Raw genomic sequence first — 27,779 nt, 5'->3', positions numbered from 1 at the left:
CGTGTGTTGGGGACAATGGTGGGGTCCCCAAGTCCATGTATTGGGGACAATCTCAGTGTCACCGTGTCCGTGTGTTGGGGACAATCGCCGTGTCACTTTGTCCAAGTATTGGGGACAATGGTGGTGTCACCATGTCCGTGTATTGGGGACAATGGCAGTGTCACCGTATCCGTGTGTTGGGGACAATGGTGGTGTCACTTTGTCCCCACATTGGGGACAATCCTGGGGTCCCCGTGTCCCCACATTGGGGACAATCCTGGGGTCCCCGTGTCCCCACATTGGGGACAATCCTGGGGTCCCCGTGTCCCTGTGTTGGGGACAATGGTGGGGTCCCCGTGTCCCCACACTGGGGACAATGGCGGTGTCCCCACCCCAGTGACCACCGCTCCGTCCCCCCCTCCCCCCATTGCCGCAGTGTCCCCTCCCCCCCCATGTCCCCTCCCCCCCCCCCGGCGACAATGACCCCCGGGCCCATTTATGGGGGGGGAGGGGCACTTGGGGGGGGAGGGGCAGCTTGGGGAGGGGGGAGGGGCAGCTTGGGGAGGGGGGGAGGGGCAGTTGGGGGGGGTCGCCCCTCCCCCTCCCCACCCAGCACTAACGGCTTTTGTCTGTTTGGCTGGGCTGGGCTGGGGGGGGAGGGGCTGGGGGGTGGGGGAAGGGCCGGGGGGGTGGGGGAGGGGAAATGGTGGGGGGGGGGATGGGGGGAAATGATGGGGGTCTGGGGATGGTTTGGGGTGCGAAGGGGGGGGTGTAAAGTGGGGGAGGGGTCAACAGTGTGGGGGAGGGGTCAGCAATGGGGGGGGGGGGGGGTCCCAGTGTGGGGGAGGGGTCAGCAATGGGGGGGGGGGGGGTCCCAGTGTGGGGGAGGGGTCAGCAATGGGGGGGTTGCAATGTGGGGGAGGGGTCAGCAATGGGGGGAGGGGTCTGTGCAATGGGGTGGGGGGGTGGGGGGGTCAGAATGTGGGGGAGGGGTCAGCAATGGGGGGAGGGGTCTGTGTAATGGGGGGGGGGGTCAGCAATGGGGGGAGGGGTCTGTGTAATGGGGGGGGGGGGGTCAGCAATGGGGGGGGGGAGGGGGCGCTGTCTGCGCGTTGGGGGAGGGGTCAGTGCCTCCAACACTGTGAGAAGCGGGGGGGGGGTGGGGGGACCCAGGCGTCCGAGCCGGGGGGGGGGTGATGTTGATGTGGGGGGAGGGGCGCGGCTCGGCCGCCTGGGTCCCGACCCCCCCCCGCGCACGTGCGCGACCCCCGTGTCCGGCCCCCCCCCGCCCCCCCCGCCCCCCCCGCCCCCCCCCCCCCCCGCTCTGGTGCCCGCGGCGGAGCCGCAACCGGACCCGGAGCCGATGGAGGCGGCGGCGGCGCCCGCAGGTGGAGGCGCCCGGTAAGGGGGGGGCGCCCCGGCTTCCTCCGGGCCCCTGCATCCTCATCCTCATCATCCTCATCCTCCTCATCATCCTCATCACCCTCATCATCCTCATCCTCAGCCCCTTCATCGGCTTCTTCGGCTTCTTCCTCCTCCTCCTCCTCCTCCTCCTCCCCCCCGCGGTTTCCTCCTCCTGCCCCCCCCGCCCCAAGGGGTCAGTTGGTGCCTCCCGGTGCTGCCGGCGTCTGCAGCTTCACCCCCATCATCTTCATCTTCATCCCCTTCATCTTCATCTTCACCCCCTTCATCTTCATCTTCATCCCCATCATCTTCATCTTCATCCTCATCTGCATCTTCATCCCCATCCTCATCTTCATCACCATCCCCATCATCTTCATCATCATCTTCATCCTCATCTGCATCTTCATCTTCATCCCCATCCCCATCCTCATCCTCATCCCCATCTTAATCCCCATCCTCATCTTCATCCCCATCCCCATCCTCATCCCCATCTTCCTCTTCATCCCCATCCTCCTCTTCATCTCTGTCCCCATCCTCATCTTCACCCCCATCCTTGTGTTCATCGCCCCATCCCCATTCTCATCCTCATCTTCATCCCCCCCTTGTGTTCATCCCCCCATCTTCATCCTCATCCTCAGCCCCTTCATCGGCTTCTTTGGCTTCCTCCTCCTCCTCCTCCTCCTCCTCCTCCTCCTCCTCCCCCCCGCGGTTTCCTCCTCCTGCCCCCCCCGCCCCAAGGGGTCAGTTGGTGCCTCCCGGTGCTGCCGGCGTCTGCAGCTTCACCCCCTTCATCTTCATCTTCATCCCCTTCATCTTCATCTTCATCCCCTTCATCTTCATCTTCATCCCCATCATCTTCATCTTCATCACCATCCCCATCATCTTCATCATCATCTTCATCCCCATCCTCATCTTCATCCCCATCCTCATCTGCATCTTCATCCCCATCCTCATCTTCATCTTCATCACCATCCCCATCATCTTCATCATCATCTTCATCCCTATCCCCATCCTCATCCTCATCTTCATCCCCATCCTCATCTGCATCTTCATCCCCATCCTCATCTTCATCTTCATCACCATCCCCATCATCTTCATCATCATCTTCATCCCTATCCCCATCCTCATCCTCATCTTCATCCCCATCCTCATCTGCATCTTCATCCCCATCCTCATCTTCATCTTCATCACCATCCCCATCATCTTCATCATCATCTTCATCCCTATCCCCATCCCCATCTTCATCCCCATCCCCATCTTCATCCCTATCCCCATCCTCATCTTCATCCCTATCCCCATCCTCATCTTCATCCCCATCCTCATCTGCATCTTCATCCCCATCCCCATCTTCATCTTCATCACCATCCTCATCATCTTCATCCTCATCTTCATCTGCATCCTCATCTTCATCCCCATCCCCATCCTCATCTGCATCTCCATCCCCATCCCCATCTCCATCCTCATCCTCATTTTCATCCCCATCCTCATCTTCATCTCCATCCTCATCCTCATTTTCATCCCCATCCTCATCTTCATCTGCATCCTCATCTTCATCTTCATCCTCATCCCCATCCCCATCCTCATCTTCATCCCCATCCTCATCTTCCTCTTCATCCCCATCCTCATCTTCATCTCTGTCCCCGTCCTCACCTTCATCCCCATCCTTGTGTTCATCGCCCCATCCTCATCTTCATCCTCATCCTCATCTTCGTCTTCATCCTCCTCCTCATCTTCATCCTCGGTGCTGGTTGGTCCCTCCTGCTGTTTCCATCCTCATCTTCATCCCCATCCTCATCATCATCTTCATCCTCTTCATCCTCATCTTCCTCCCCTTCCCATCCTCATCTTCCTCCCCTTCCCATCCTCATCCTCACCCTGGGCCCGATCCTGGGGGGTCTGTGCTGGTCCCATCCTCATCTTCATCCCCCTCGTCATCCTCATCCTCATCTTCATCCCCCTCCTCATCCTCATCTTCATCATCCTCCTCTTCATCCCCATCCTCATCCCCATCTTCATCCTCATCTTCATCCCCATGTCCCTTCCCATCCTCATCCTCACCCCGGGCCCGATCCTGGGGGGTCCCCCCCTGCCCCATCTTCATCTTCATCTTCATCTTCATCCCCTCCCCATCCTCCCCATCCTCCTCATCCTCCTCCCCCCATTTTTACCCCATTTCCCCCCATTTTTACCCCGTTTTCCCCCCATTTCCCCCCCGGGATCTTCCCCTCCCCTCCCCCTCCCCTCCCCTCCCCCTCCCCTCCCCTCCCCCCGCCCCTCCCCCCCCGTCACAACAAAACCCAAACAGGAAACCCCGAAAATCGATCAATGCCCCCAATCGTTCGATCGATCGGAGGCGGCGGGGGGGGGGGAGGGGGGATGGGGGGGGGGGGTGACGCTGTCGCCATGGTGACGGGGGGGGAGGGGCCGGTGGCGGCTGTTCCTGTGTCCCCGTGTCCCTGTGTCTGTCCCCGTGTCCCTGTGTCTGTCCCCGTGTCCCCATGGCCGTCCCCATGTCTGTCCCTGTGTCCCTGTGTCTGTCCCCGTGTCCGTGTGTCCGTCCGTCTGTCCCTGTGTCCCCATGTCCCTGTGTCTGTCCCCACGTCCCTGTGTCCGTCCGTCTGTCCCTGTGTCCCCATGTCCCTGTGTCCGTCCCTGTGTCCCCATGTCTGTCCCTGTGTCTGTCCCCATGTCCCTGTGTCTGTCCCCGTGTCCCTGTGTCCGTCCCCATGTCTGTCCCCATGTCCCTGTGTCCGTCCGTCTGTCCCCATGTCCCTGTGTCTGTCCCCACGTCCCTGTGTCCGTCCGTCTGTCCCTGTGTCCCAATGTCCCTGTGTCCGTCCCCATGTCCCCATGTCCATCCCTGTGTCCCCATGTCTGTCCCCGTGTCCCCATGTCCATCCCCACGTCCCTGTGTCTGTCCCCATGTCCCCGTCTGTCCCTCTCTCCGTCCCCATGTCCCTGTGTCTGTCTGTCTGTCCCCTTGTCCCCGTGTCTGTCCCCGTGTCCCCATGTCCGTCCCCATGTCTGTCCCTGTGTCCCCACGTCTGTCCTCGTGTCCCCACATCCGTCCCCATGTCCCTCTGTCCATCTGTCTGTCCCCATGTCCGTCCCTGTGTCCCTGTGTCCTTCTGTCTGTCCCCATGTCTGTCCCTGTGTCCCCATGTCCCCACGTCCCTCTGTCCCCCTGTCTGTCCCCGTGTCCATCCCCGTGTCCGTCCGTCTGTCCCCGTGTCCCTGTGTCCCTCTGTCTGTCCCCACGTCCGTCCCCATGTCCCCATGTCCGTCCCTCTGCCCATCCCCCCGTCCCTCTGTCCGTCCCTCTCTGTCCACAGGGTCTGCAGGGTGATGTGTGTGTCCCCCCCCCATGTCCCCGTGTCCCCCCCCATAGTGACACCATGGGGACGGTGACACCGGGATGGTGACACCAGGAGGACGGTGGCACTGGGATGATGTCACCATGGGGATGGTGACACCGGGATGGTGACACTGGGACGGTGACACCAGAATAGTGACACCAGGGGGATGGTGACAGTGGGACGGTGACACTGGGATGGTGACACCATGGGGATGGTGACACTGGGATGGTGACACCATGGGGATGGTGACACCAGGGGGACAGTGACACCAGGGGGACGGTGACACCATGGGGATGATGACACTGGGATGGTGACACCGGGATGGTGACACCATGGGGACGGTGACACCGGGATGGTGACACCGGGATGGTGACACCAGGGGGATGGTGACACTGAGATGGTGACACCAGAATAGTGACACCATGAGGATGGTGACACTGGGATGGTGACACCAGGGGATGGTGACACCATGAGGACGGTGACACTGGGATGGTGACACCAGGGGGACGGTGACACTGGGATGGTGACACCAGGGGGATGGTGACACCATGAGGATGGTGACACTGGGATGGTGACACCATGGGGACGGTGACACTGGGATGGTGACACCAGGGGGATGGTGACACCAGGGGAATGGTGACACCAGGGGAATGGTGACACCAGGATAGTGACACCATGGGGGTGGTGACACTGGGATGGTGACACCAGGGGGACGGTGACACTGGGACGGTGACACTGGGATGGTGACACCGGGATGGTGACACCAGGGGGATGGTGACACCAGGGGACGGTGACAGTGGGACGGTGACACTGGGATGGTGACACCATGGGGATGGTGACACTGGGATGGTGACACCGGGATGGTGACACCAGGGGGATGGTGACACCAGGGGACGGTGACAGTGGGACGGTGACACTGGGATGGTGACACCATGGGGATGGTGACACTTGGATGGTGACACCAGGGGGATGGTGACACCGGGATGGTGACACCAGGGGGATGGTGACACTGGGACAGTGACACCACAGGGACGGTGACACTGGGATGGTGACACCAGGGGGATGGTGACACTGGGACAGTGACACCAGAATAGTGACACCATGGGGACAGTGACACCACAGGGACGGTGACACCGGGATGGTGACACCATGAGGATGGTGACACTGGGATAGTGACACCACAGGGACGGTGACACTGGGATGGTGACACCAGGGGGACGGTGACACCAGGATAGTGACACCATGGGGACGGTGACATCGGGATGGTGACACCATGGGGACAGTGACACCAGGGGGATGGTGACAGTGGGATGGTGACACCATGGGGGTGGTGACACTGGGACAGTGACACGGGGACAGGACCCTGGCCATGGCGCACATTTGTGTCACATTTGTGTCACATTCGTGTCACGCTCGTGTCCCCATTTCGCGCGCTCCGGTGGCACCGCAGGTGTCTCTGTGTGTCCGTCTGTCTGCTGGGGTTTCATGGCGTGTCCGTCCGTCCGTCCGGGCGCTGGTGCGAGGTCGTGGTGACACCAGGGGGTTGTGCAAGGGGACGGTGACACCGGGGGGTCGTGGGAGGTCATGGTGACACCAGGGGGTCGTGCGAGGTCATAGTGACACCGGGGTGTTGTGCAAGGGGACGGTGACACCAGGGGGTCGTGCAAGGCTGGGGGGGTTGTGTAAGGCTTGTGCAAGGTCATGGTGACACCAGGGGGTTGTGCAAGGGGACGGTGACACCATGGGCTGGTGCAAGGTCATGGTGACACCGCAGGGTCGTGCAAGGCTGTGGTGACACTGGGGGGTTGTGCAAGGTCATGGTGACACCAGGGGGACGTGCAAGGCTGGGGGGGACGTGCAAGGCTTGTGCAAGGCTGTGGTGACACCAGGGGGTTGTGCAAGGTCATGGTGACACCAGGGGGTCGTGCGAGGTCATGGTGACACCAGGGGGTTGTGCAAGGGGACGGTGACACCAGGGGGTCGTGCGAGGTCGTGGTGACACCAGGGGGTCGTGCAAGGGGACGGTGACACCAGGGGGTTGTGCAAGGTCATGGTGACACCAGGGGGTCGTGCGAGGTCATGGTGACACCAGGGGGTTGTGCAAGGGGACGGTGACACCAGGGGGTCGTGCGAGGTCGTGGTGACACCAGGGGGTCGTGCAAGGGGACGGTGACACCAGGGGGTTGTGCAAGGTCATGGTGACACCAGGGGGTCGTGCGAGGTCATGGTGACACCAGGGGGTCGTGCAAGGCCGTGGTGACACCAGGGGGTTGTGCAAGGCCATGGTGACACCAGGGGGTCGTGCGAGGTCGTGGTGACACTGTGGGGTCATGAGAGGTCATGGTGACACTTTGGGGTCATGTGAGGCCACCCCTGTGTCCCCCCGTGTCACCCCCCTGTGCTACCCCCTATAGAGGGCCCTATAGGCCTGGGGGGGAGGGGCTATAGGGCACTGTAGGGTGCTCTAAGACGCTATGGGGGGCTATAGGGTTCTATAGGGGGCCATAGGGTTCTATAGGGGCCATAGGGTTCTATAGGGGGCTGTAGGAGCTATAGGGGGTTCTAGGGTTCTATAGGGGCCATAGGGTTCTATAGGGGGCTGTAGAGGCTATAGGGGGTTCTAGGGTTCTATAGGGGCCATAGGGTTCTATAGGGAGCTATGGGGCACTGTAGGGTGCTCTGAAACACTGTTGGGGGCTATTGAGTTCTATAGGGTTCTATAGGGGGCTGTAGGGGGTCATAGAGTTCTATAGGGGCTATAGGGTTCTATAGGGAGCTATGGGGCACCATAGGGTGCTCTAAGATGCTATGGGGGGCTATAGAGTTCTATAGGGGGCTGTAGGGGCTCTAGGGTTCTATGGGGGCCATAGGGTTCTATAGGGGGCTGTAGAGGCTATAGGGGGTTCTAGGGTTCTATAGGGGCCATAGGGTTCTATAGGGAGCTATGGGGCACCGTAGGGTGCTCTAAGATGCTATGGGGGGCTATAGGGTTCTATAGGGGGCTGTAGGGGATATAGGGGGTTCTAGGGTTCTATAGGGGCCATAGGGTTCTATAGGGAGCTATGGGGCACCGTAGGGTGCTCTAAGATGCTATGGGGGGCTATAGGGTTCTATAGGGGGCTGTAGGGGATATAGGGGGTTCTAGGGTTCTATAGGGGCCATAGGGTTCTATAGGGGGCTATGGGGCACTGTAGGGTGCTCTAAGATGCTATGGGGAGACTATAGAGTTCTATAGGGTTCTATAGGGGCCATAGGGGTCCCTGGGGGGGAGGGGGGAATTTGGGGGGGGTGTCCCCCGGTGGGGGGAGGGGCGGGTTCCGCCGTTTTGTCCCCAAATCGGGGCCGTTTGGGGGGGGGAGGGGGGAGGGGGTGAAAGGGAAACGGGAGGAGAAGTGAAAGTGCCGGGGGGGGCGGGGCCGGCGGGGGGGCGGAGCCAATGGGGGGCCACGCCCCTTCCCTCCCCCCCCCCCACCCCCGCGTGTCGGCGCCTTCGTTAATGAGTCATTGGGCTTTATGCAAATGGGGGGGGGGGAACACACGCGGGGGGGGCCCGGGGGGGGCACCCCCAAAATCCAACCGCGCCGCTCCCAGCGATCGGCAGCACCGAGACCCCCCCGGAACCCCAAAACCCCCCCGAACCCCCCCAAAAAACCCCCCCGGACCCCCAGGAACAGGTAAAGGGGGGGGGGGGGGAGGGGCAGCACCCCCATCGATTCATTTCGGGGGGGTCACGGTGGGTTTGGGGGGGTCTGCCCATCCCCCCCCCCCCCCCCCCCCCCCCAAGAGCATCGTTTTGAGGATTGGGGGGGAGCCGGACGCCTGGGTCCCCCCCCGGACGCCTGGGTCCCTCCCGGACGCCTGGGTCCCCCCCGGACGCCTGGGTCCCCTCCCCCCCCAATGTATGGGTGTCCCCCCCTCTATTTGTGTGTCCCCCCCCCCAATTTGTGACCCCCCAATGTGTCCCCTCCCGAACGCCTGGGTCCCCCCCGGACGCCTGGGTCCCCTCCCCCCTAATTTGTGTCCCCCCCAATGTGTCCCCCCCCGGACGCCTGGGTCCCCCCAGACACCTGTGCCCCCTCCCGGATGCCTGGGTCCCCCGGACACCTGGGTCCCCCGGACGCCTGGGTCCCCCCCGGACGCCTGGGTCCCCTCCCCCCCTAATGTGTGGGTCCCCCACCCTAATTTGGGTCCCCCCCCCCCCCAATTTGTGTCCCCCCTGTGTCCCCAGCACTAAGGATGTCTAAGCCCTTGGAGGTGGAGAAGGCGCCAACGGAGCACACGGGTACGGGGGGACATTGGGGACATCGGGGACATTGGGGGGACATGGGGACATTGGGGGGACGTGGGGACATTGGGGGACATGGGGACATTGGGGACATCGGGGGGACATGGGGACATTGGGGGACATGGGGACATTGGGGGACATGGGGACATTGGGGACATTGGGGGGACATGGGGACAGTGGGCGGTTGGGGGACAGTGGGGGGTTGGGGACATGGGGACAGTGGGGGGGATGTGGGGACACTGAGGGACATGGGGGGACATGGGGACATCGGGGGGTTGGGGACATGGGGGGACATGGGGACAGTGAGGGGTTGGGGACACTGGGGGGATGTTGGGGACATTGGGGGGGGATTTGGGGGACATGGGGGCATTGGGGGGTTGGGGACATGGGGGGACATGGGGACATTGGGGGGGATGTGGGGGACATGGGGACATTGGGGGGTTGGGGACATGGGGGGACATGGGGACAGTGGGGGGTTGGGGACACTGGGGGGATGTTGGGGACATTGGGGGGGACGTGGGGACAGTGGGGGTTTGGGGACATTGGGGGGATGTGGGGGACATGGGGACATAGGGGGACATGGGGACATTGGGGGGGACGTGGGGGACATGGGGACATTGGGGGACATGGGGACATTGGGGGGATGTGGGGACATGGGGGGTTTGGGGACACTGGGGATGTTGAGGGGTTGGGGACATAGGGGGACATGGGGACATTGGGGGACATGGGGACAGTGGGGGGACATCGGGGGGTTGGGGACATGGGGGGACATGGGGACAGTGGGGGGTTGGGGACACTGGGGGGATGTTGGGGACATTGGGGGGGACGTGGGGACAGTGGGGGGTTGGGGACACTGGGGGGATGTTGGGGACATTGGGGGGGACGTGGGGACAGTGGGGGGTTGGGGACATGGGGGGACATGGGGACATTGGAGGGGATGTGGGGGACATGGGGACATTGGGGGACATGGGGACATGGGGGGATCATGGGGACATTGGGGACATTGAGGGGGGGACATGGGGACATTGGGGGACATGGGGACATTGGGGGACTTGGGGACATTGGGGACATTGAGGGGGGGACATGGAGGGACATGGGGACACGAGGGGACATCGGGGGTGACACGGTGACATCGTGGGGGACACTGGGGACATGGGGGGGGGGGGTGACACCCCCCAGGTGACACCCCCCCCCCTCCCCCCCCCATTGTCACAGAGCCGGACACGAATGGACCCGACACGAACCTCCAGGTGCGGGGGGGAGGGGCCCCCAAAGACCCCGCCCCCAAAGACCCCGCCCCCAAAGACCCCGCCCCCAAACCCCCCGCCCCCCAACCCCCCCATGACCCCCTGGGCCGCCCCTCCCCCCCCCCCGGTTCCTGTTTTGCCGCTCGGTGCCTCGGGGGGGGGGAGGGGCGGGGGGGGGGAGGGGAAATCCCGGGGCCTCAAAAACAGGAAACGCCTCCGGGTGGGGGGGGGACCCCAAAATCCCCCCGATTCCCCCCAAAATAACCCCTCCCCCCCCCAGGTGAAGGCCGAGGAGCCCCCGGAGCCGCCCCCCCCCGCGCAGCCCCTCCCCCCCGCCCCCCCCCCCTGCTGCTGGGGGGGGCGCAGCTGGCCGGGGTGAGTGGGGGAGGGGCCGGGGGGGGAGGGGGGGACATTGGGGACATCGTTGGGGACATTGGGGACATTGGGGACACGGGGGGCGCTTCGCTGCTGCGGGGGGGGCGCTTGGGGCTGCTGCTAACCTGCTGCTCCCCCCCCGTGTCCCCATGTGTCCCCATGTGTCCCCGTGTGTCCCCAATGTGTCCCCAATGTGTCCCCAATGTGTCCCCAACGTGTCCCCGTGTGTCCCCGTGTGTCCCCAATGTGTCCCCAACGTGTCCCCATGTGTCCCCATGTGTCCCCGTGTGTCCCCAATGTGTCCCCAATGTGTCCCCATGTGTCCCCAATGTGTCCCCAATGTGTCCCCAATGTGTCCCCATGTGTCCCCATGTGTCCCCAATGTGTCCCCATGTGTCCCCCATGTGTCCCCCATGTGTCCCCCATGTGTCCCCAACGTGTCCCCAACGTGTCCCCATGTGTCCCCCATGTGTCCCCAACGTGTCCCCAACGTGTCCCCATGTGTCCCCATGTGTCCCCAATGTGTCCCCATGTGTCCCCATGTGTCCCCATGTGTCCCCAACGTGTCCCCAACGTGTCCCCAACGTGTCCCCAATGTGTCCCCAACGTGTCCCCCTGTGTCCCCAATGTGTCCCCATGTGTCCCCAATGTGTCCCCAACGTGTCCCCAATGTGTCCCCATGTGTCCCCAATGTGTCCCCAACGTGTCCCCATGTGTCCCCATGTGTCCCCATGTGTCCCCATGTGTCCCCAACGTGTCCCCAATGTGTCCCCATGTGTCCCCAATGTGTCCCCAATGTGTCCCCAATGTGTCCCCAATGTGTCCCCAACGTGTCCCCAACGTGTCCCCAATGTGTCCCCAATGTGTCCCCAATGTGTCCCCATGTGTCCCCATGTGTCCCCAATGTGTCCCCATGTGTCCCCAACGTGTCCCCATGTGTCCCCGTGTGTCCCCAATGTGTCCCCATGTGTCCCCATGTGTCCCCGTGTGTCCCCGTGTGTCCCCATGATGTCCCCATGATGTCCCCATGTCCCCATGTCCCCCCATGTCCCCCTGTCCCCAATGTCCCGTGTCCCCATATCCCCCATGTCCCCCTGTCCCCCCCATGTCCCCCAATGTCCCCCCGTCCACCCTGTCCCCACATGTCCCCAATGTCCCCATTGCCCCCAATGTCCCCAATGTCCCCCATATCCCCCCATTGCCCCCAATGCCCCCAATGTCCCCATTGCCCCCATTACCCCCATTGACCCCATTGCCCCCAATGTCCTGATGTCCCCCATTGCCACCAATGTCCCCCATTGCCCCCCATTGTCCCCATTGCCCCCATTGTCCCCATTGCCCCCATTGTCCCCAATGTCCCCCATATCCCCCCAATGCTCCCATTGTCCCCATTGCCCCCAATACCCCCATTGCCCCATTGCCCCCATTGCCCCCATCGCCCCCATTGCCCCCATTGTCCCCATTGCCCCCATTGTCCCCATTGCCCCAATGTCCCCATCGCCCCCAATGTCCCCATTGCCCCAATGTCCCCATCGCCCCCATCGCCCCCATTGCCCCCAATGTCCCCATCACCCCCATCACCCCCATCGCCCCCATTGCCCCAATGTCCCCATCGCCCCCAATGTCCCCATTGCCCCAATGTCCCCATCGCCCCCATTGCCCCCATCGCCCCCATCGCCCCCATTGCCCCCATCGCCCCCATCGCCCCCCATTGCCCCCATCGCCCCCATCGCCCCCATTGCCCCCATCGCCCCCATCGCCCCCAATGCCCCCAATGTCCCCATCGCCCCCATCACCCCCATCACCCCCATGGCCCCCATGGCCCCCCTGTCCCCGTGTCCCCGTGTCCCCCAGCTGGCCGCGCTGCTCCCCCCGCAGCAGCTGCTGCTCCAGCAGGCGCTGGCGGCCGCGCTCCAGCAGCACCAGGTCAATGTCAACGTCACCGTCACCGCCGCCACCGCCCCCCCCGCCGGGACCCCCCCGGGCCCGCCCCCCCCCGCCCCTCCCCCCCTCCTGTCCCAGCCCCTCCAGCTCAGCGCTCAGGTAACGCCCCCCACCCCCCCACCCGGGGCACCCCAATGTCACCCGGGGCACCCCCAGTGTCACCCCAATGTCACCCATGTCACCCTCATGTTCCCCGTGTCACCCCAGTGTCACCCCAGTGTCACCCCAATGTCACCCATGTCACCCTCGTGTTCCCCGTGTCACCCCAGTGTCACCCAAATGTCACCCCACTGTCACCCCAATGTCACCTGGGTCACCCCCAGTGTCACCCCAATGTCACCCATGTCACCCCAATGTCACCCCAGTGTCACCCCAATGTCACCTGGGTCACCCCCAGTGTCACCCCAGTGTCACCCATGTCACCCTCGTGTTCCCCGTGTCACCCCAGTGTCACCCCAATGTCACCCATGTCACCCTCGTGTTCCCCGTGTCACCCCAATGTCACCCCAGTGTCACCCCAATGTCACCCGGGTCACCCCCAGTGTCACCCCAATGTCACCCATGTCACCCTCGTGTTCCCCGTGTCACCCCAATGTCACCCCCAGTGTCACCCCAGTGTCACCCCAATGTCACCCATGTCACCCTCGTGTTCCCCTGTGTCACCCCCAGTGTCACCCCAATGTCACCCCAGTGTCACCCCAATGTCACCCATGTCACCCTCGTGTTCCCCGTGTCACCCCAATGTCACCCCAGTGTCACCCCAATGTCACCCGGGTCACCCCCAGTGTCACCCCAATGTCACCCATGTCACCCTCGTGTTCCCCGTGTCACCCCCAGTGTCACCCCAGTGTCACCCCAATGTCACCCATGTCACCCTCGTGTTCCCCGTGTCACCCCAATGTCACCCCCAGTGTCACCCCAGTGTCACCCCAATGTCACCCATGTCACCCTCGTGTTCCCCTGTGTCACCCCCAGTGTCACCCCAATGTCACCCATGTCACCCTCGTGTTCCCCGTGTCACCCCCAGTGTCACCCCAGTGTCACCCCAATGTCACCCATGTCACCCTCGTGTTCCCCGTGTCACCCCAATGTCACCCCCAGTGTCACCCCAGTGTCACCCCAATGTCACCCCAATGTCACCCTCGTGTTCCCCGTGTCACCCCCAGTGTCACCCCAGTGTCACCCCAATGTCACCCATGTCACCCTCGTGTTCCCCTGTGTCACCCCAATGTCACCCCAGTGTCACCCCAATGTCACCCGGGTCACCCCCAGTGTCACCCCAATGTCACCCATGTCACCCTCGTGTTCCCCGTGTCACCCCCAGTGTCACCCCAGTGTCACCCCAATGTCACCCATGTCACCCTCGTGTTCCCCGTGTCACCCCAATGTCACCCCCAGTGTCACCCCTGTGTCACCCCAATGTCACCCATGTCACCCTCGTGTTCCCCATGTCACCCCAGTGTCACCCCAATGTCACCCCAGTGTCACCCCAGTGTCACCCCAATGTCACCCTCGTGTTCCCCGTGTCACCCCAATGTCACCCCAGTGTCACCCCAATGTCACCCGGGTCACCCCCAGTGTCACCCCAATGTCACCCATGTCACCCTCGTGTTCCCCTGTGTCACCCCAATGTCACCCCAGTGTCACCCCAATGTCACCCATGTCACCCTCGTGTTCCCCGTGTCACCCCAGTGTCACCCCAATGTCACCCCAGTGTCACCCCAATGTCACCCCAGTGTCACCCCAGTGTCACCCCAGTGTCACCCCAATGTCACCCCCAGTGTCACCCCAGTGTCACCCCAATGTCACCCATGTCACCCTCGTGTTCCCCTGTGTCACCCCCAGTGTCACCCCAGTGTCACCCCAATGTCACCCCCAGTGTCACCCCAGTGTCACCCCAATGTCACCCATGTCACCCTCGTGTTCCCCTGTGTCACCCCCAGTGTCACCCCAATGTCACCCCAATGTCACCCATGTCACCCTCGTGTTCCCCTGAGTCACCCCAATGTCACCCAGGTCACCTCCAGTGTCACCCCAATGTCACCCATGTCACCCTCGTGTTCCCCGTGTCACCCCAGTGTCACCCCAATGTCACCCCACTGTCACCCCAGTGTCACCCCAATGTCACCCTCGTGTTCCCCGTGTCACCCCAGTGTCACCCCAATGTCACCCCACTGTCACCCCAGTGTCACCCCAATGTCACCCCAGTGTCACCCCAATGTCACCCGGGTCACCCCCAGTGTCACCCCAATGTCACCCATGTCACCCTCGTGTTCCCCGTGTCACCCCCAGTGTCACCCCAGTGTCACCCCAATGTCACCCATGTCACCCTCGTGTTCCCCGTGTCACCCCAATGTCACCCCCAGTGTCACCCCTGTGTCACCCCAATGTCACCCATGTCACCCTCGTGTTCCCCATGTCACCCCAGTGTCACCCCAATGTCACCCCAGTGTCACCCCAGTGTCACCCCAATGTCACCCTCGTGTTCCCCGTGTCACCCCAATGTCACCCCAGTGTCACCCCAATGTCACCCGGGTCACCCCCAGTGTCACCCCAATGTCACCCATGTCACCCTCGTGTTCCCCTGTGTCACCCCAATGTCACCCCAGTGTCACCCCAATGTCACCCATGTCACCCTCGTGTTCCCCGTGTCACCCCAGTGTCACCCCAATGTCACCCCAGTGTCACCCCAATGTCACCCCAGTGTCACCCCAGTGTCACCCCAATGTCACCCCCAGTGTCACCCCAGTGTCACCCCAATGTCACCCATGTCACCCTCGTGTTCCCCAGTGTCACCCAAATGTCACCCCAATGTCACCCCAGTGTCACCCCAATGTCACCCATGTCACCCTCTGTTCCCCGTGTCACCCCAATGTCACCCCAGTGTCACCCCAGTGTCACCCCAATGTCACCCTCGTGTTCCCCGTGTCACCCCAATGTCACCCCCAGTGTCACCCCAGTGTCACCCCAATGTCACCCATGTCACCCTCGTGTTCCCCTGTGTCACCCCCAGTGTCACCCCAGTGTCACCCCAATGTCACCCCCAGTGTCACCCCAGTGTCACCCCAATGTCACCCATGTCACCCTCGTGTTCCCCTGTGTCACCCCCAGTGTCACCCCAATGTCACCCCAATGTCACCCATGTCACCCTCGTGTTCCCCTGAGTCACCCCAATGTCACCCAGGTCACCTCCAGTGTCACCCCAATGTCACCCATGTCACCCTCGTGTTCCCCGTGTCACCCCAGTGTCACCCCAATGTCACCCCAGTGTCACCCCAGTGTCACCCCAGTGTCACCCCAATGTCACCCTCGTGTTCCCCGTGTCACCCCAATGTCACCCCAGTGTCACCCCAATGTCACCCGGGTCACCCCCAGTGTCACCCCAATGTCACCCATGTCACCCTCGTGTTCCCCTGTGTCACCCCAATGTCACCCCAGTGTCACCCCAGTGTCACCCCAATGTCACCCTGGTCACCCCCAGTGTCACCCCAATGTCACCCCAATGTCACCCCAATGTCACCCCAATGTCACCCCAATGTCACCCATGTCACCCTCGTGTTCCCCGTGTCACCCCAGTGTCACCCCAATGTCACCCCAGTGTCACCCCAGTGTCACCCCAATGTCACCCCCAGTGTCACCCCAGTGTCACCCCAATGTCACCCATGTCACCCTCGTGTTCCCCAGTGTCACCCAAATGTCACCCCAATGTCACCCCAGTGTCACCCCAATGTCACCCATGTCACCCTCTGTTCCCCGTGTCACCCCAATGTCACCCCAGTGTCACCCCAGTGTCACCCCAATGTCACCCATGTCACCCTCGTGTTCCCCTGTGTCACCCCAATGTCACCCCAATGTCACCCCAGTGTCACCCCAGTGTCACCCCAATGTCACCCTCGTGTTCCCCGTGTCACCCCAATGTCACCCCCAGTGTCACCCCAGTGTCACCCCAATGTCACCCATGTCACCCTCGTGTTCCCCTGTGTCACCCCCAGTGTCACCCCAATGTCACCCCAATGTCACCCATGTCACCCTCGTGTTCCCCTGAGTCACCCCAATGTCACCCAGGTCACCTCCAGTGTCACCCCAATGTCACCCATGTCACCCTCGTGTTCCCCGTGTCACCCCAGTGTCACCCCAATGTCACCCCACTGTCACCCCAGTGTCACCCCAGTATCACCCCAGTGTCTCCCAGGTCACCCCAATGGTGTCCCCACTGTGTCCCCTGTGTTACCCCAATGTCCCCACTGCCAACCCCAGTGTCCCCAATGTCACCCCAGTGTCCCCCTGTGTGACACCAGTGTCCCCATTGTCCACCCCATTGTCCCCCCCATTGCTCCCATTGTCCCCATTGTCCCCCATGTCCCCATTGCCCCCATTGTCCCCCATGCCCCCATTGCCCCCCATGTCCCCCATGTCCCCCATGTCCCCATTGCCCCCATTGTCCCCCATGCCCCCATTGCCCCCCATGTCCCCCATGTCCCCATTGCCCCCATTGTCCCCCATGCCCCCATTGCCCCCCATGTCCCCCATGTCCCCCATGCCCCCATTGCCCCCCATGTCCCCCATGTCCCCATTGCCCCCATTGTCCCCCATGTCCCCATTGCCCCCATTGTCCCCCATGCCCCCATTGCCCCCCATGTCCCCATGTCCCCCATTGCCCCCATTGCCCCCATTGCCCCCATTGCCCCCATTGTCCCCATTGTCCCCATCACCCCCACTGTCCCCATCACCCCCATTGCCCCCATTGCCCCCATTGTCCCCATCACCCCCATTGTCCCCATCACCCCCACTGTCCCCATCACCCCCATTGCCCCCATTGCCCCTATTGTCCCCATCACCCCCATTGTCCCCATCACCCCCACTGTCCCCATGCCCCCCATTGTCCCCATTGTCCCCATGCCCCCATTGCCCCCATTGTCCCCATGTCCCTATTGCGCTCATTGCCCCCATTATCCCCAATGTCCCCATTGCCCGTATCGCCCCCATTGTCCCCATCGCCCCCATCGTCCCCATCGCCCCCATCGTCCCCATCGCCCCCGCTGTCCCCATGTCCCCCCATTGTCCCCGTGTCCCCCCAGGACATCCAGCAGCTGCTCCAGCTGCAGCAGTTGGTGCTGGTACCTGGACACCCCCTGCAGGGCCCCCAGTTCCTGCTGCCCCAGCACGGACAGGCAGGTGCGGCGGGACGGGGGGACAGGGGGACAGGGGGACAATGGGGACAATGGGGGGACATGGGGGATATTGGGGATATGGGGACAATGGGGGACATGGGGGGATATGGGGACATATGGGGATATGGGGGTGCATGGGGGACAGGGGGACAATGGGGGGACATGGGGACATGGGGGGATATGGGGACATGGGGGGACATGGGGACATGGGGGGATATGGGGACATGGGGGGACATGGGGACGTGGGGGGATATGGGGACATATTGGGATATGGGGGTGCATGGGAGATAGGGGGACAATGGGGGGATATGGGGGGACATGGGGACATGGGGGGACATGGGGGGATATGGGGACATATGGGGATATGGGGGTGCATGGGGGACAGGGGGACAATGGGGGGACATGGGGACGTGGGGGGACATGGGGACATGGGGGGACATGGGGACATGGGGGGACATGGGGACGTGGGGGGATATGGGGACATATGGGGATACGGGGGTGCATGGGGGACAGGGGGACAATGGGGGGATATGGGGGACATGGGGTCAATGGGGGACATGGGGGATATGGGGACAATGGGGGGCATGGGGGACAATGGGGACAATGGGGACATGGGGACAATGAGGGTCATGGGGGACAGGGGGACATGGGAGAATATGGGGGGACATGGGGGGATATGGGGACAATGGGGGGACATGGGGTGCATGGGGACATGGAGGGACAGGGGGACAATGGGGGACATGGGGGCAATGGGGGGACATGGGGGGACATGGGGGGATATGGGACCATGGGGCTGGGGACCTGTGTCACCTGACCCCCCCCCATTGTCCCCCCAGGGCTCCTGTCCCCCCAGAACCTGTTCCAGCCACCACAGCCCAACCCGGGGGGGCTGCTGCCCCCCAACCCCCGCGGGACGCTGCCCCCCCAGGTACTGACCCCCCAGTCACCCCAAAACTGACCCCCAACCCCCCAAAGCACCCCAAAACTGACCCCCAACCCCCCCAAATCACCCCAAAACTGACCCCCAGGTACCGACCCCCAAATCACCCCAAATGACCCCAAATCCCCCCCACCCCCCAGGGATGGGGGGACCCCAAAAACCCCAGAAATCCGCCCAAAATCCTGCCCCCCCCCCCAACCCCCCCTGTGTCCCCAGCCCAGGCGGTGACACCATTGGGTCCCCCTGAGTGTCCCCAACCCACCCCGAGCCCCTGACCCCCTCATTGTGACCCCATTGTGTCCCATTGTCCCCATTGTCCCCAGTGCCCCCATTGCCCCCAATGTCCCCATTGACCCCATTACCCCCATGTCCCCATTGCCCCCATTGTCCCCAATGTCCCCATCGCCCCCACTGTCCCCGCATCCCATTGCCCCCATTGTCCCCATGTCCCCATTGACCCCCTTGCCCCCATTGTCCCCAATGTCCCCATCGACCCCCTTGCCCCCATTGTCCCCATGTCCCCATTGACCCCCTTGCCCCCATTGTCCCCATGTCCCCATTGACCCCCTTGCCCCCATTGTCCCCAATGTCCCCATTGCCCCCAATGTCCCCACTGTTCCCATTGCCCCACTGTCCCCACTGTCCCCATGTCTCATTGCCCCCATTGTCCCATTGCCCCCATTGTCCCCATGTCCCCAATGTCCCCATTGCCCCCATTGCCCCCAATGTCCCCATTGTCCCCAATGTCCCCATCACCCCCATGTGTCCCACTGCCCCCATCACCCCCATCGCCCCCATGTCCCCAATGTCCCCATTGCCCCCATTGCCCCCAATGTCCCCATTGTCCCCAATGTCCCCATCGCCCCCATGTCCCCAATGTCCCCATTACCCCCATTGCCCCCATTACCCCCATTACCCCCATCGCCCCCACCGCCCCCATCGCCCCCATGTCCCCAATGTCCCCATTGCCCCCACTGCCCCCACCGCCCCCACCGCCCCCATGTCCCCAATGTCCCCATTGCCCCGCAGGCCGTGCCGCGCTCGGGCCCCCCCGAGTGTCCCCTGCCCCCCGGGGACCCCCCCGTCGTGTCCCCCCCCGAGGAGCCGAGTGACCTGGAGGAGCTGGAGCAGTTCGCCCGCACCTTCAAGCAGCGCCGCATCAAGCTGGGCTTCACGCAGGTCTGTCCCCAGCGTCCCCAGCGTCCCCAACGTCCCCAGCGTCCCCAGGTGGCCCCCACCCCACCCCCGCGGCCCCCACCGGCCCCTGTCCCCATGGCCCCAGTCTGGCCCCATCCCTGTGTCCCCAAACTGTCCCCATTGCCCCCATTGACCCCCATTGACTGCCAACGTCCCCAATGTCCCCATTGACCCCCATTGACCCCCACTGACTCCCAATGTCCCCAAACTGTCCCCATTGCCCCCATTGACCCCCATTGACTCCCAATGTCCCCGATGTCCCCATTGCCCCCATTGACCCCCACTGACTCCCAATGTCCCCAATGTCCCCATTGACCCCCATTGACTCCCAATGTCCCCAATGTCCCCATTGCCCTCATTGACCTCCGTTGACTCCCAATGTCCCCATTGCCCCCATTGCCCCCCGATGTCCCCATTGTCCCCATCGCCCCCATTGTCCCCAATGTCCCCAATGTCCCCATCACCCCCATTGACCCCCATTGACTCCCAATGTCCCCAATGTCCCCATTGACCCCCATTGACCCCCATTGACCCCCGATGTCCCCAATGTCCCCATTGCCCCCATTGCCACCATTGCCCCCATTGCCCCCAATGTCCCCATTGTCCCCATCGCCCCCATTGTCCCCAATGTCCCCAATGTCCCCATTTCCCCCAATGTCCCCATTTCCCCCAATGTCCCCATCACCCCCCTTGACCCCATTGCTCCCATTGCCCCCATTACCCCCAATGTCCCCAATGTCCCCATCATCCCCATTGACCCCATTACCCCCAATGTCCCCATCACCCCCATTACCCCCATTGCCCCCAATGTCCCCATCACCCCCATCACCCCCGATGTCCCCACCGCCCCCATCGCCCCCGATGTCCCCACCGTGCCGCTGTCCCCAGGGTGACGTGGGGCTGGCCATGGGGAAGCTCTACGGGAACGACTTCAGCCAGACCACGATCTCGCGCTTCGAGGCGCTGAACCTGAGCTTCAAGAACATGTGCAAACTGCGGCCCCTGCTCGAGAAGTGGCTGAGCGACGCGGGTAGGGACACGGGGACAGCGGGGACATTGGGGACATTGGGGACATTGGGGGCGATGGGGACATTGGGGACATTGGGGGCATTGGGGGCAATGGGGACATTGGGGACATTGGGGGCATTGGGGGTGATGGGGACATTGGGGGCGATGGGGACATTGGGGGTGATGGGGACATTGGGGGGCAGTGGGGTCAATGGGGTCAATGGGGGCAATGGGGACATTGAGGGTAATGGGGGCGATGGGGGCAATGGGGGCAATGGGGACATTGGGGGCAATGGGGACAATGGGGGCAATGGGGACATTGGGGGCAATGGGGACATTGGGGGTAATGGGGGCAATGAGGGCAATGGGGGTGATGGGGACAATGGGGGGCAATGGGGGCGATGGGGGCAATGGAGGCAAGGGGGGTGATGGGGACATTGGGGGTAATGGGGACATTGGGGGTAATGGGGGCAATGGGGGTCAATGGGGGTGATGGGGACATAGGGGGGCAATGGAGGCAATGGGGACATTGGGGGCGATGGGGACATTGGGGACATTGGGGGTGATGGGGTCAATGAAGCAATGGGGGCAAGGGCGATGATGGGGACATAGGGGGGTAATGGGGTCAATGGAGGTGATGGGGACATTGGGGGTAATGGGGTCAATGGGGGCAATGGGGTCAATGGGTCAATGGGGGCAAGGGCGATGATGGGGACATTGGGGGGCAATGGGGACATTGGGGGTAATGGGGGCAATGAGGGCAATGGGGGTGATGGGGACAATGGGGGGCAATGGGGGCGATGGGGGCAATGGAGGCAAGGGGGGTGATGGGGACATTGTGGGTAATGGGGACATTGGGGGTAATGGGGGCAATGGGGGCAATGGGGGCGATGGGGGCAATGGGGGTCAATGGGGGTGATGGGGACATAGGGGGGCAATGGAGGCAATGGGGACATTGGGGGCAATGGGGGCGATGGGGGCAATGGAGGTGATGGGGACATTGGGGGTAATGGGGACAATGGGGACAATGGGGACATTGAGGGTAATGGGGGCGATGGGGGCAATGGGGGTGATGGGGACATTGGGGGCGATGGGGACATTGAGGGTAATGGGGGCAATGGGGGCATTTGGGACATTGGGGGCAATGGGGGCAAGGGGGGTGATGGGGACATTGGGGCAATGGGGACATTGGGGGCAATGGGGGCGATGGGGGAGATGGGGGTGATGGGGGCAATGGGGGTGATGGGGACATTGGGGGTAATGGGGGTGATGTGGGTGATGGGGGCAATGGGACAATAGGGACATTGGGGACAATGAGGGTAATGGGGGTAATGGGGACAATGGGGGCATTGGGGTCAATGGGGACAATGGGGACATTGGGGGCATTGGGGGCATTGGGGACACTGGGGGCATTGGGGACGTGGGGATATGGGGGACGTGTGTCCCCATGGTCCCCCCATGTGTCCCCATATTCCCCCCATATCCCCCCATGTCCCCATACCCCCCATACCCCAAATATCCCCCCATGTCCCCATATCCCCCATATCCCCCCATACCCCCCATGTCTCCATATGCCCCATATCCCCCATATCCCCCCATGTCCCCCCATGTCCCCATATCCCCCCATGTCCCCATGTCCCCATATCCCCCCATGTCCCCCATATCCCCCCATGTCCCCATACGCCCCATACCCCAAATATTCCCCCATGTCCCCATGTCCCCCCATATCCCCCCATATCCCCCATACCCCCCATATCCCCCCATATCCCCCATATCCCCATATCCCCCATACCCCCCATATCCCCCCATGTCCCCATATCCCCCATACCCCCATATCCCCCATACCCCCCATATCCCCCATACCCCCCATATCCCCCCATATCCCCCATACCCCCCATATCCCCCCATGTCCCCATACCCCCCATATCCCCCATATCCCCCATACCCCCCATATCCCCCCATGTCCCCATACCCCCCATATCCCCCCATACCCCCCATATCCCCCATATCCCCCATGTCCCCATACCCCCCATATCCCCCCATACCCCCCATATCCCCCATACCCCCCATGTCCCCATGTCCCCCATGTCCCCATACCCCCCATATCCCCCATATCCCCCCATGTCCCCATACCCCCCATGTCCCCATGCCCCCCTGACCCCGTGCCCCCTCCCCCGCAGAGACCATGTCCCTGGACTCCTCCCTCCCCCACGCGCACCCCCTGGGCCCCTCCCCCGCGCTGGGGGGGGGCGGGGGGGGGAGGGGCGGCGCTGGAGGGCGGCGGGGGGGGCCCGGGGGGGGGAGGGGCGCTGGGGCTCCCCCCCGGGCGGCGCCGCAAGAAGCGAACGAGCATCGAGACCAACGTGCGCTTCGCCCTGGAGAGGAGCTTCCTGGCGGTGAGGGGCGGGGGACACGGGGGGACACGGGGGGGATGGGGGGACGTGGGGGACATGGGGGATATGGGGGGGGATGGGGACATGGGGGGAAGGGGGGATATGGGGGGTATGGGGGATATGGGGATATTGGGGGATATGGGGACATGGGGGGGGATATGGGGATATGGGGGATATGGGGGATATGGGGGGTATGGGGTGATATGGGGGGATAAGGGGATATAGGGGGACATGGGGGAATATGGGGATATGGGGGATATGGGGACATGGGGGGGGATGGGGGGATATGGGGGGTATGGGGGATATGGGGACATGGGGGATATGGGGACATGGGGGGGATGGGGGTGATATGGGGGATATGGGGGGTATGGGGGGATATGGGGACATGGGGGGATATGGGGTGATATGGGGGGATAAGGGGATATAGAGGGATATGGGGGGATATGTGGATATGGGGGATATGGGGATATGGGGACATGGGGGGACATGGGGGGATATGGGGACATGGGGGGATATGGGGGGATATGGGGGATATGGGGGATATGGGGGGATATGGGGGACATAGGGGGTATATGAGGGATATGGGGGATATGGGGACATGGGGGGACATGGGGGGGATGGGGGGGACGGGGGGGATGGGGGGGATGGGGGGATATGGGGGGTATGGGGGATATGGGGATATGGGGATATTGGGGGATATGGGGACATGAGGGGGATGGGGACATGAGGGGGATGGGGACATGGGGGGTATGGGGACATGGGGGATATGGGGGGATATGGGGACATGGGGACATGGGGGGATATGGGGACATGGGGGGGGATGGGGGGATATGGGGGGTATGGGGATATGGGGATATTGGGGGATATGGGGACATGGGGGGGATGGGGACATGGGGGATATGGGGGATATGGGGGGATATGGGGACATGGGGGGATGGGGGTGATATGGGGGGATAAGGGGATATAGGGGGATATGGGGGATATGGGGACATGGGGGGGGATGGGGGGATATGGGGGGTATGGGGGATATGGGGATATTGGGGGATATGGGGACATGGGGGGGATGGGGGGATATGGGGGATATGGGGACATGGGGGGGAAGGGGACATGGGGGATATGGGGGGGGATGGGGACATGGGGGGGGATGGGGGGATATGGGGGATATGGGGACATATGGGGGGGATGGGGGGTATGGGGGAATGGGGGGGATGGGGGGATATGGGGGGGATGGGGGGGATGGGGACATGAGGGGATATGGGGGACATGGGGGGTTATGGGGACATGGGGGGGGATGGGGACGTGGGGACATGAGGAGTATGGGGGGATATGGGGAGTATAGGGGGATATGGGGGGTATGGGGGATCTGGGGACATGGGGGGACATGGGCCCCTGCAGGGGTCACATCACACATGGGGGGACCCCCCAGTCCCCTCTGTGACAGGGGGTGGGGCCAATACAGGGGCCCCCATGTCCCCCTGTCCCCGTGTCCACATGTCCTCATATCCCCACATCCCCCTGTCCCCATGTCCCCACATCCCCCCATGTCCCCATATCCCCCATGTCCCAATGTCCTTGTGTCCCCACATCCCCCTGTCCCCATGTCCCCATATCCCCCGATGTCCCTGTGTGCCCCCATGTCCCCCCATGTCCCCCCATCCCCCTATATCCCCCCCTATCCCCCCATGTCCCCATGTCCCCATATCCCCCATATCCCCCCATATCCCCCATGTCCCCCATATCCCCATTATCCCCATATCCCCACATCCCCCTGTCCCAATGTCCCCATGTCCCCCCATGTCCCCATATCCCCCCTGTCCCCCATATCCCCCATGTCCCCATATCCCCCATGTCCCCATATCCCCCCATATCCCCCCATATCCCCCATGTCCCCATATCCCCCATGTCCCACGTCCCCATGTCCCCCCATGTCCCCCATGTCCCCCATGTCCCCATTGTCCCCCCATGTCCCCATTGTCCCCCCATGCCCCCATATCCCCCCATATCCCCCCATGTCCCCATATCCCCCCATATCCCCCATGTCCCCCATATCCCCCCATGTCCCCCGTGTCCCCCCATGTCCCCCATGTCCCCATATCTCCCATGTCCCCATGTCCCCCCATGTCCCCCATATCCCCATTGTCCCCCCATGTCCCCCATAACCCCCATATCCCCCCATATCCCCCCATATCCCCCCATGTCCCCCATATCCCCATATCCCCACATCCCCCTGTCCCAATGTCCCCATATCCCCCATGTCCCCCATGTCCCCCCACATCCCTCTGTCCCAATGTCCCAATGTCCCCCTGTCCCTGTGTCCCCGGGGCCCCCCGTTCACCCCCGGGATGTGGGGTCCCCCCGCGCCCCCAGAACCAGAAGCCGACGTCGGAGGAGATCCTGGTGCTGGCGGAGCAGCTGCAGATGGAGAAGGAGGTGATCAGGGTCTGGTTCTGCAACCGGCGCCAGAAGGAGAAGCGAATCAACCCCTGCGGGGGGGCGGGGGGGGCGCCCACCCCCCCCCCTCGGCAAGGCCCCCCCGTACCCCCCCCCGACCGTGAGTCACGGGGGGAAACCCCCGAAAACCGTGGGGAACCCCTTGGGAATCCCCACTGCCCCATTAGAAACCCCCTTGGGAAACCCCCTGGGAAACCCCCTGGGAATCCCCTGGGAAACCCCTGGGAAACCCCCTGGGAAACCCCCTGGGAAACCCCCTGGGAATCCCCTGGGAATCCCCTGGGAAACCCCTTGGGAAACCCCTTGGGAATCCCCTGGGAAACCCCCTGGGAATCCCCTGGGAATCCCCTGGGAAACCCCCTGGGAAACCCCTTGGGAATCCCCTGGGAAACCCCCTGGGAAACCCCCTGGGAAAGCCCCTTGGGAATCCCCTGGGAAACCCCTTGGGAAACCCCTTGGGAATCCCCTGGGAAACCCCCTGGGAAACCCCCGGGAAAGCCCCTGGGAAAGCCCCTTGGGAATCCCCTGGGAAACCCCCTGGGAAACCCCCTGGGAATCCCCACCCCCAATGGGAAGCACCACCCATACCCCCCCCCCCCGACCATGAGTTATGGGGAGAAACCCCCCCAAAAACCGTGGGAAACCCCCTTGGGAATCCCCACTGCCCCATTAGAAACCCCTTTGGGAACCCCCTGGGAAACCCCCTGGGAAACCCCCTGGGAATCCCCACCCCCAATGGGAAGCACCCCCTGTACCCCCCCTCCCCCCCCCCCGACCATGAGTCACAGGGGGAAACCCCCCCAAAACCCATGGGAAACCCCTTGGAAATCCCCACCCCCCATGGGAAACCCCCTTGGGAAACCCCTGGGAAACCCCCTGGGAAAGCCCCTTGGGAATCCCCACCCCCCAATGGGAAACTCCCTTGGGAATCCCCTGGGAAACCCCCCCAGGGATTCCCCCCCAGGACCCCCCCCCTCCCAAAAACCGCCCCCTGCAACCCCCCCTGCATCCCCAGCACCCGCCCCGTATCATCCCCCATATTGTCCCCTATGTCCCCATATGACCCCTGTGTCCCCCCCGTGTTGTCCCCTATGTCCCCATATGACCCCTGTGTCCCCCCCGTGTTGTCCCCTATGTCCCCATATGACCCCTGTGTCCCCCCCGTGTTGTCCCCTATGTCCCCATATGACCCCTGTGTCCCCCCGTGTTGTCCCCTATGTCCCCATATGACCCCTGTGTCCCCCCATGTTGTCCCCTATGTCCCCATATGACCCCTGTGTCCCCCCCCATATTGTCCCCTATGTCCCCATATGACCCCTGTGTCCCCCCCGTGTTGTCCCCTATGTCCCCATATGACCCCTGTGTCCCCCCGTGTTGTCCCCTATGTCCCCATATGACCCCTGTGTCCCCCCCGTGTTGTCCCCTATGTCCCCATATGACCCCTGTGTCCCCCCCCGTGTTGTCCCCTATGTCCCATATGACCCCTGTGTCCCCCCCGTGTTGTCCCCTATGTCCCCATATGACCCCTGTGTCCCCCCCCGTGTTGTCCCCTATGTCCCCATATGACCCCTGTGTCCCCCCGTGTTGTCCCCTATGTCCCCATATGACCCCTGTGTCCCCCCGTGTTGTCCCCTATGTCCCCATATGACCCCTGTGTCCCCCCCGTGTTGTCCCCTATGTCCCATATGACCCCTGTGTCCCCCCGTGTTGTCCCCTATGTCCCCATATGACCCCTGTGTCCCCCCGTGTTGTCCCCTATGTCCCCATATGACCCCTGTGTCCCCCCCGTGTTGTCCCCTATGTCCCCATATGACCCCTGTGTCCCCCCGTGTTGTCCCCTATGTCCCCATATGACCCCTGTGTCCCCCCCCAGGTGCCCCCCCCCCGGCCTCGCGCCCCCCGTGGCCTCCAGCACAACAGGTACCGCCCTACACAAACCTATGGGCTCACCCTATGGGGTGGGGGGGGGATTTCTATAGGTCCTATGTACTTTAAAATGGGGGGGGGCATTGGGGGGGGGGTTTAAGGG

At 63.1% G+C, this 27,779-nt stretch overlaps 1 protein-coding gene across 1 annotated transcript; it reads left to right on the top strand.

Annotated features, from left to right (window-relative positions):
* The first annotated feature begins 1,342 nt into the window (after window positions 1-1,342).
* On the top strand, window positions 1,343-27,729 carry POU2F2 (POU class 2 homeobox 2). Its single transcript, XM_071800526.1, has 11 exons — window positions 1,343-1,380; window positions 10,240-10,274; window positions 10,552-10,646; window positions 12,501-12,689; window positions 17,669-17,765; window positions 18,598-18,689; window positions 19,731-19,880; window positions 20,787-20,928; window positions 23,087-23,302; window positions 25,667-25,850; window positions 27,624-27,729. Exons 1-11 carry the CDS (start codon window positions 1,343-1,345, stop codon window positions 27,727-27,729), a joined length of 1,344 nt encoding a protein of 447 aa, XP_071656627.1.
* The last annotated feature ends 50 nt before the right edge of the window (window positions 27,730-27,779 follow it).

The sequence above is a fragment of the Patagioenas fasciata genome, chromosome 31 (assembly GCF_037038585.1).
Source record: "Patagioenas fasciata isolate bPatFas1 chromosome 31, bPatFas1.hap1, whole genome shotgun sequence".
NCBI classification, from domain to species: Eukaryota; Metazoa; Chordata; class Aves; order Columbiformes; family Columbidae; genus Patagioenas; species Patagioenas fasciata.
The sequence above is the reverse complement of the archived record's forward strand: the minus strand, read 5'-3'. Positions and strand labels throughout refer to the sequence as shown.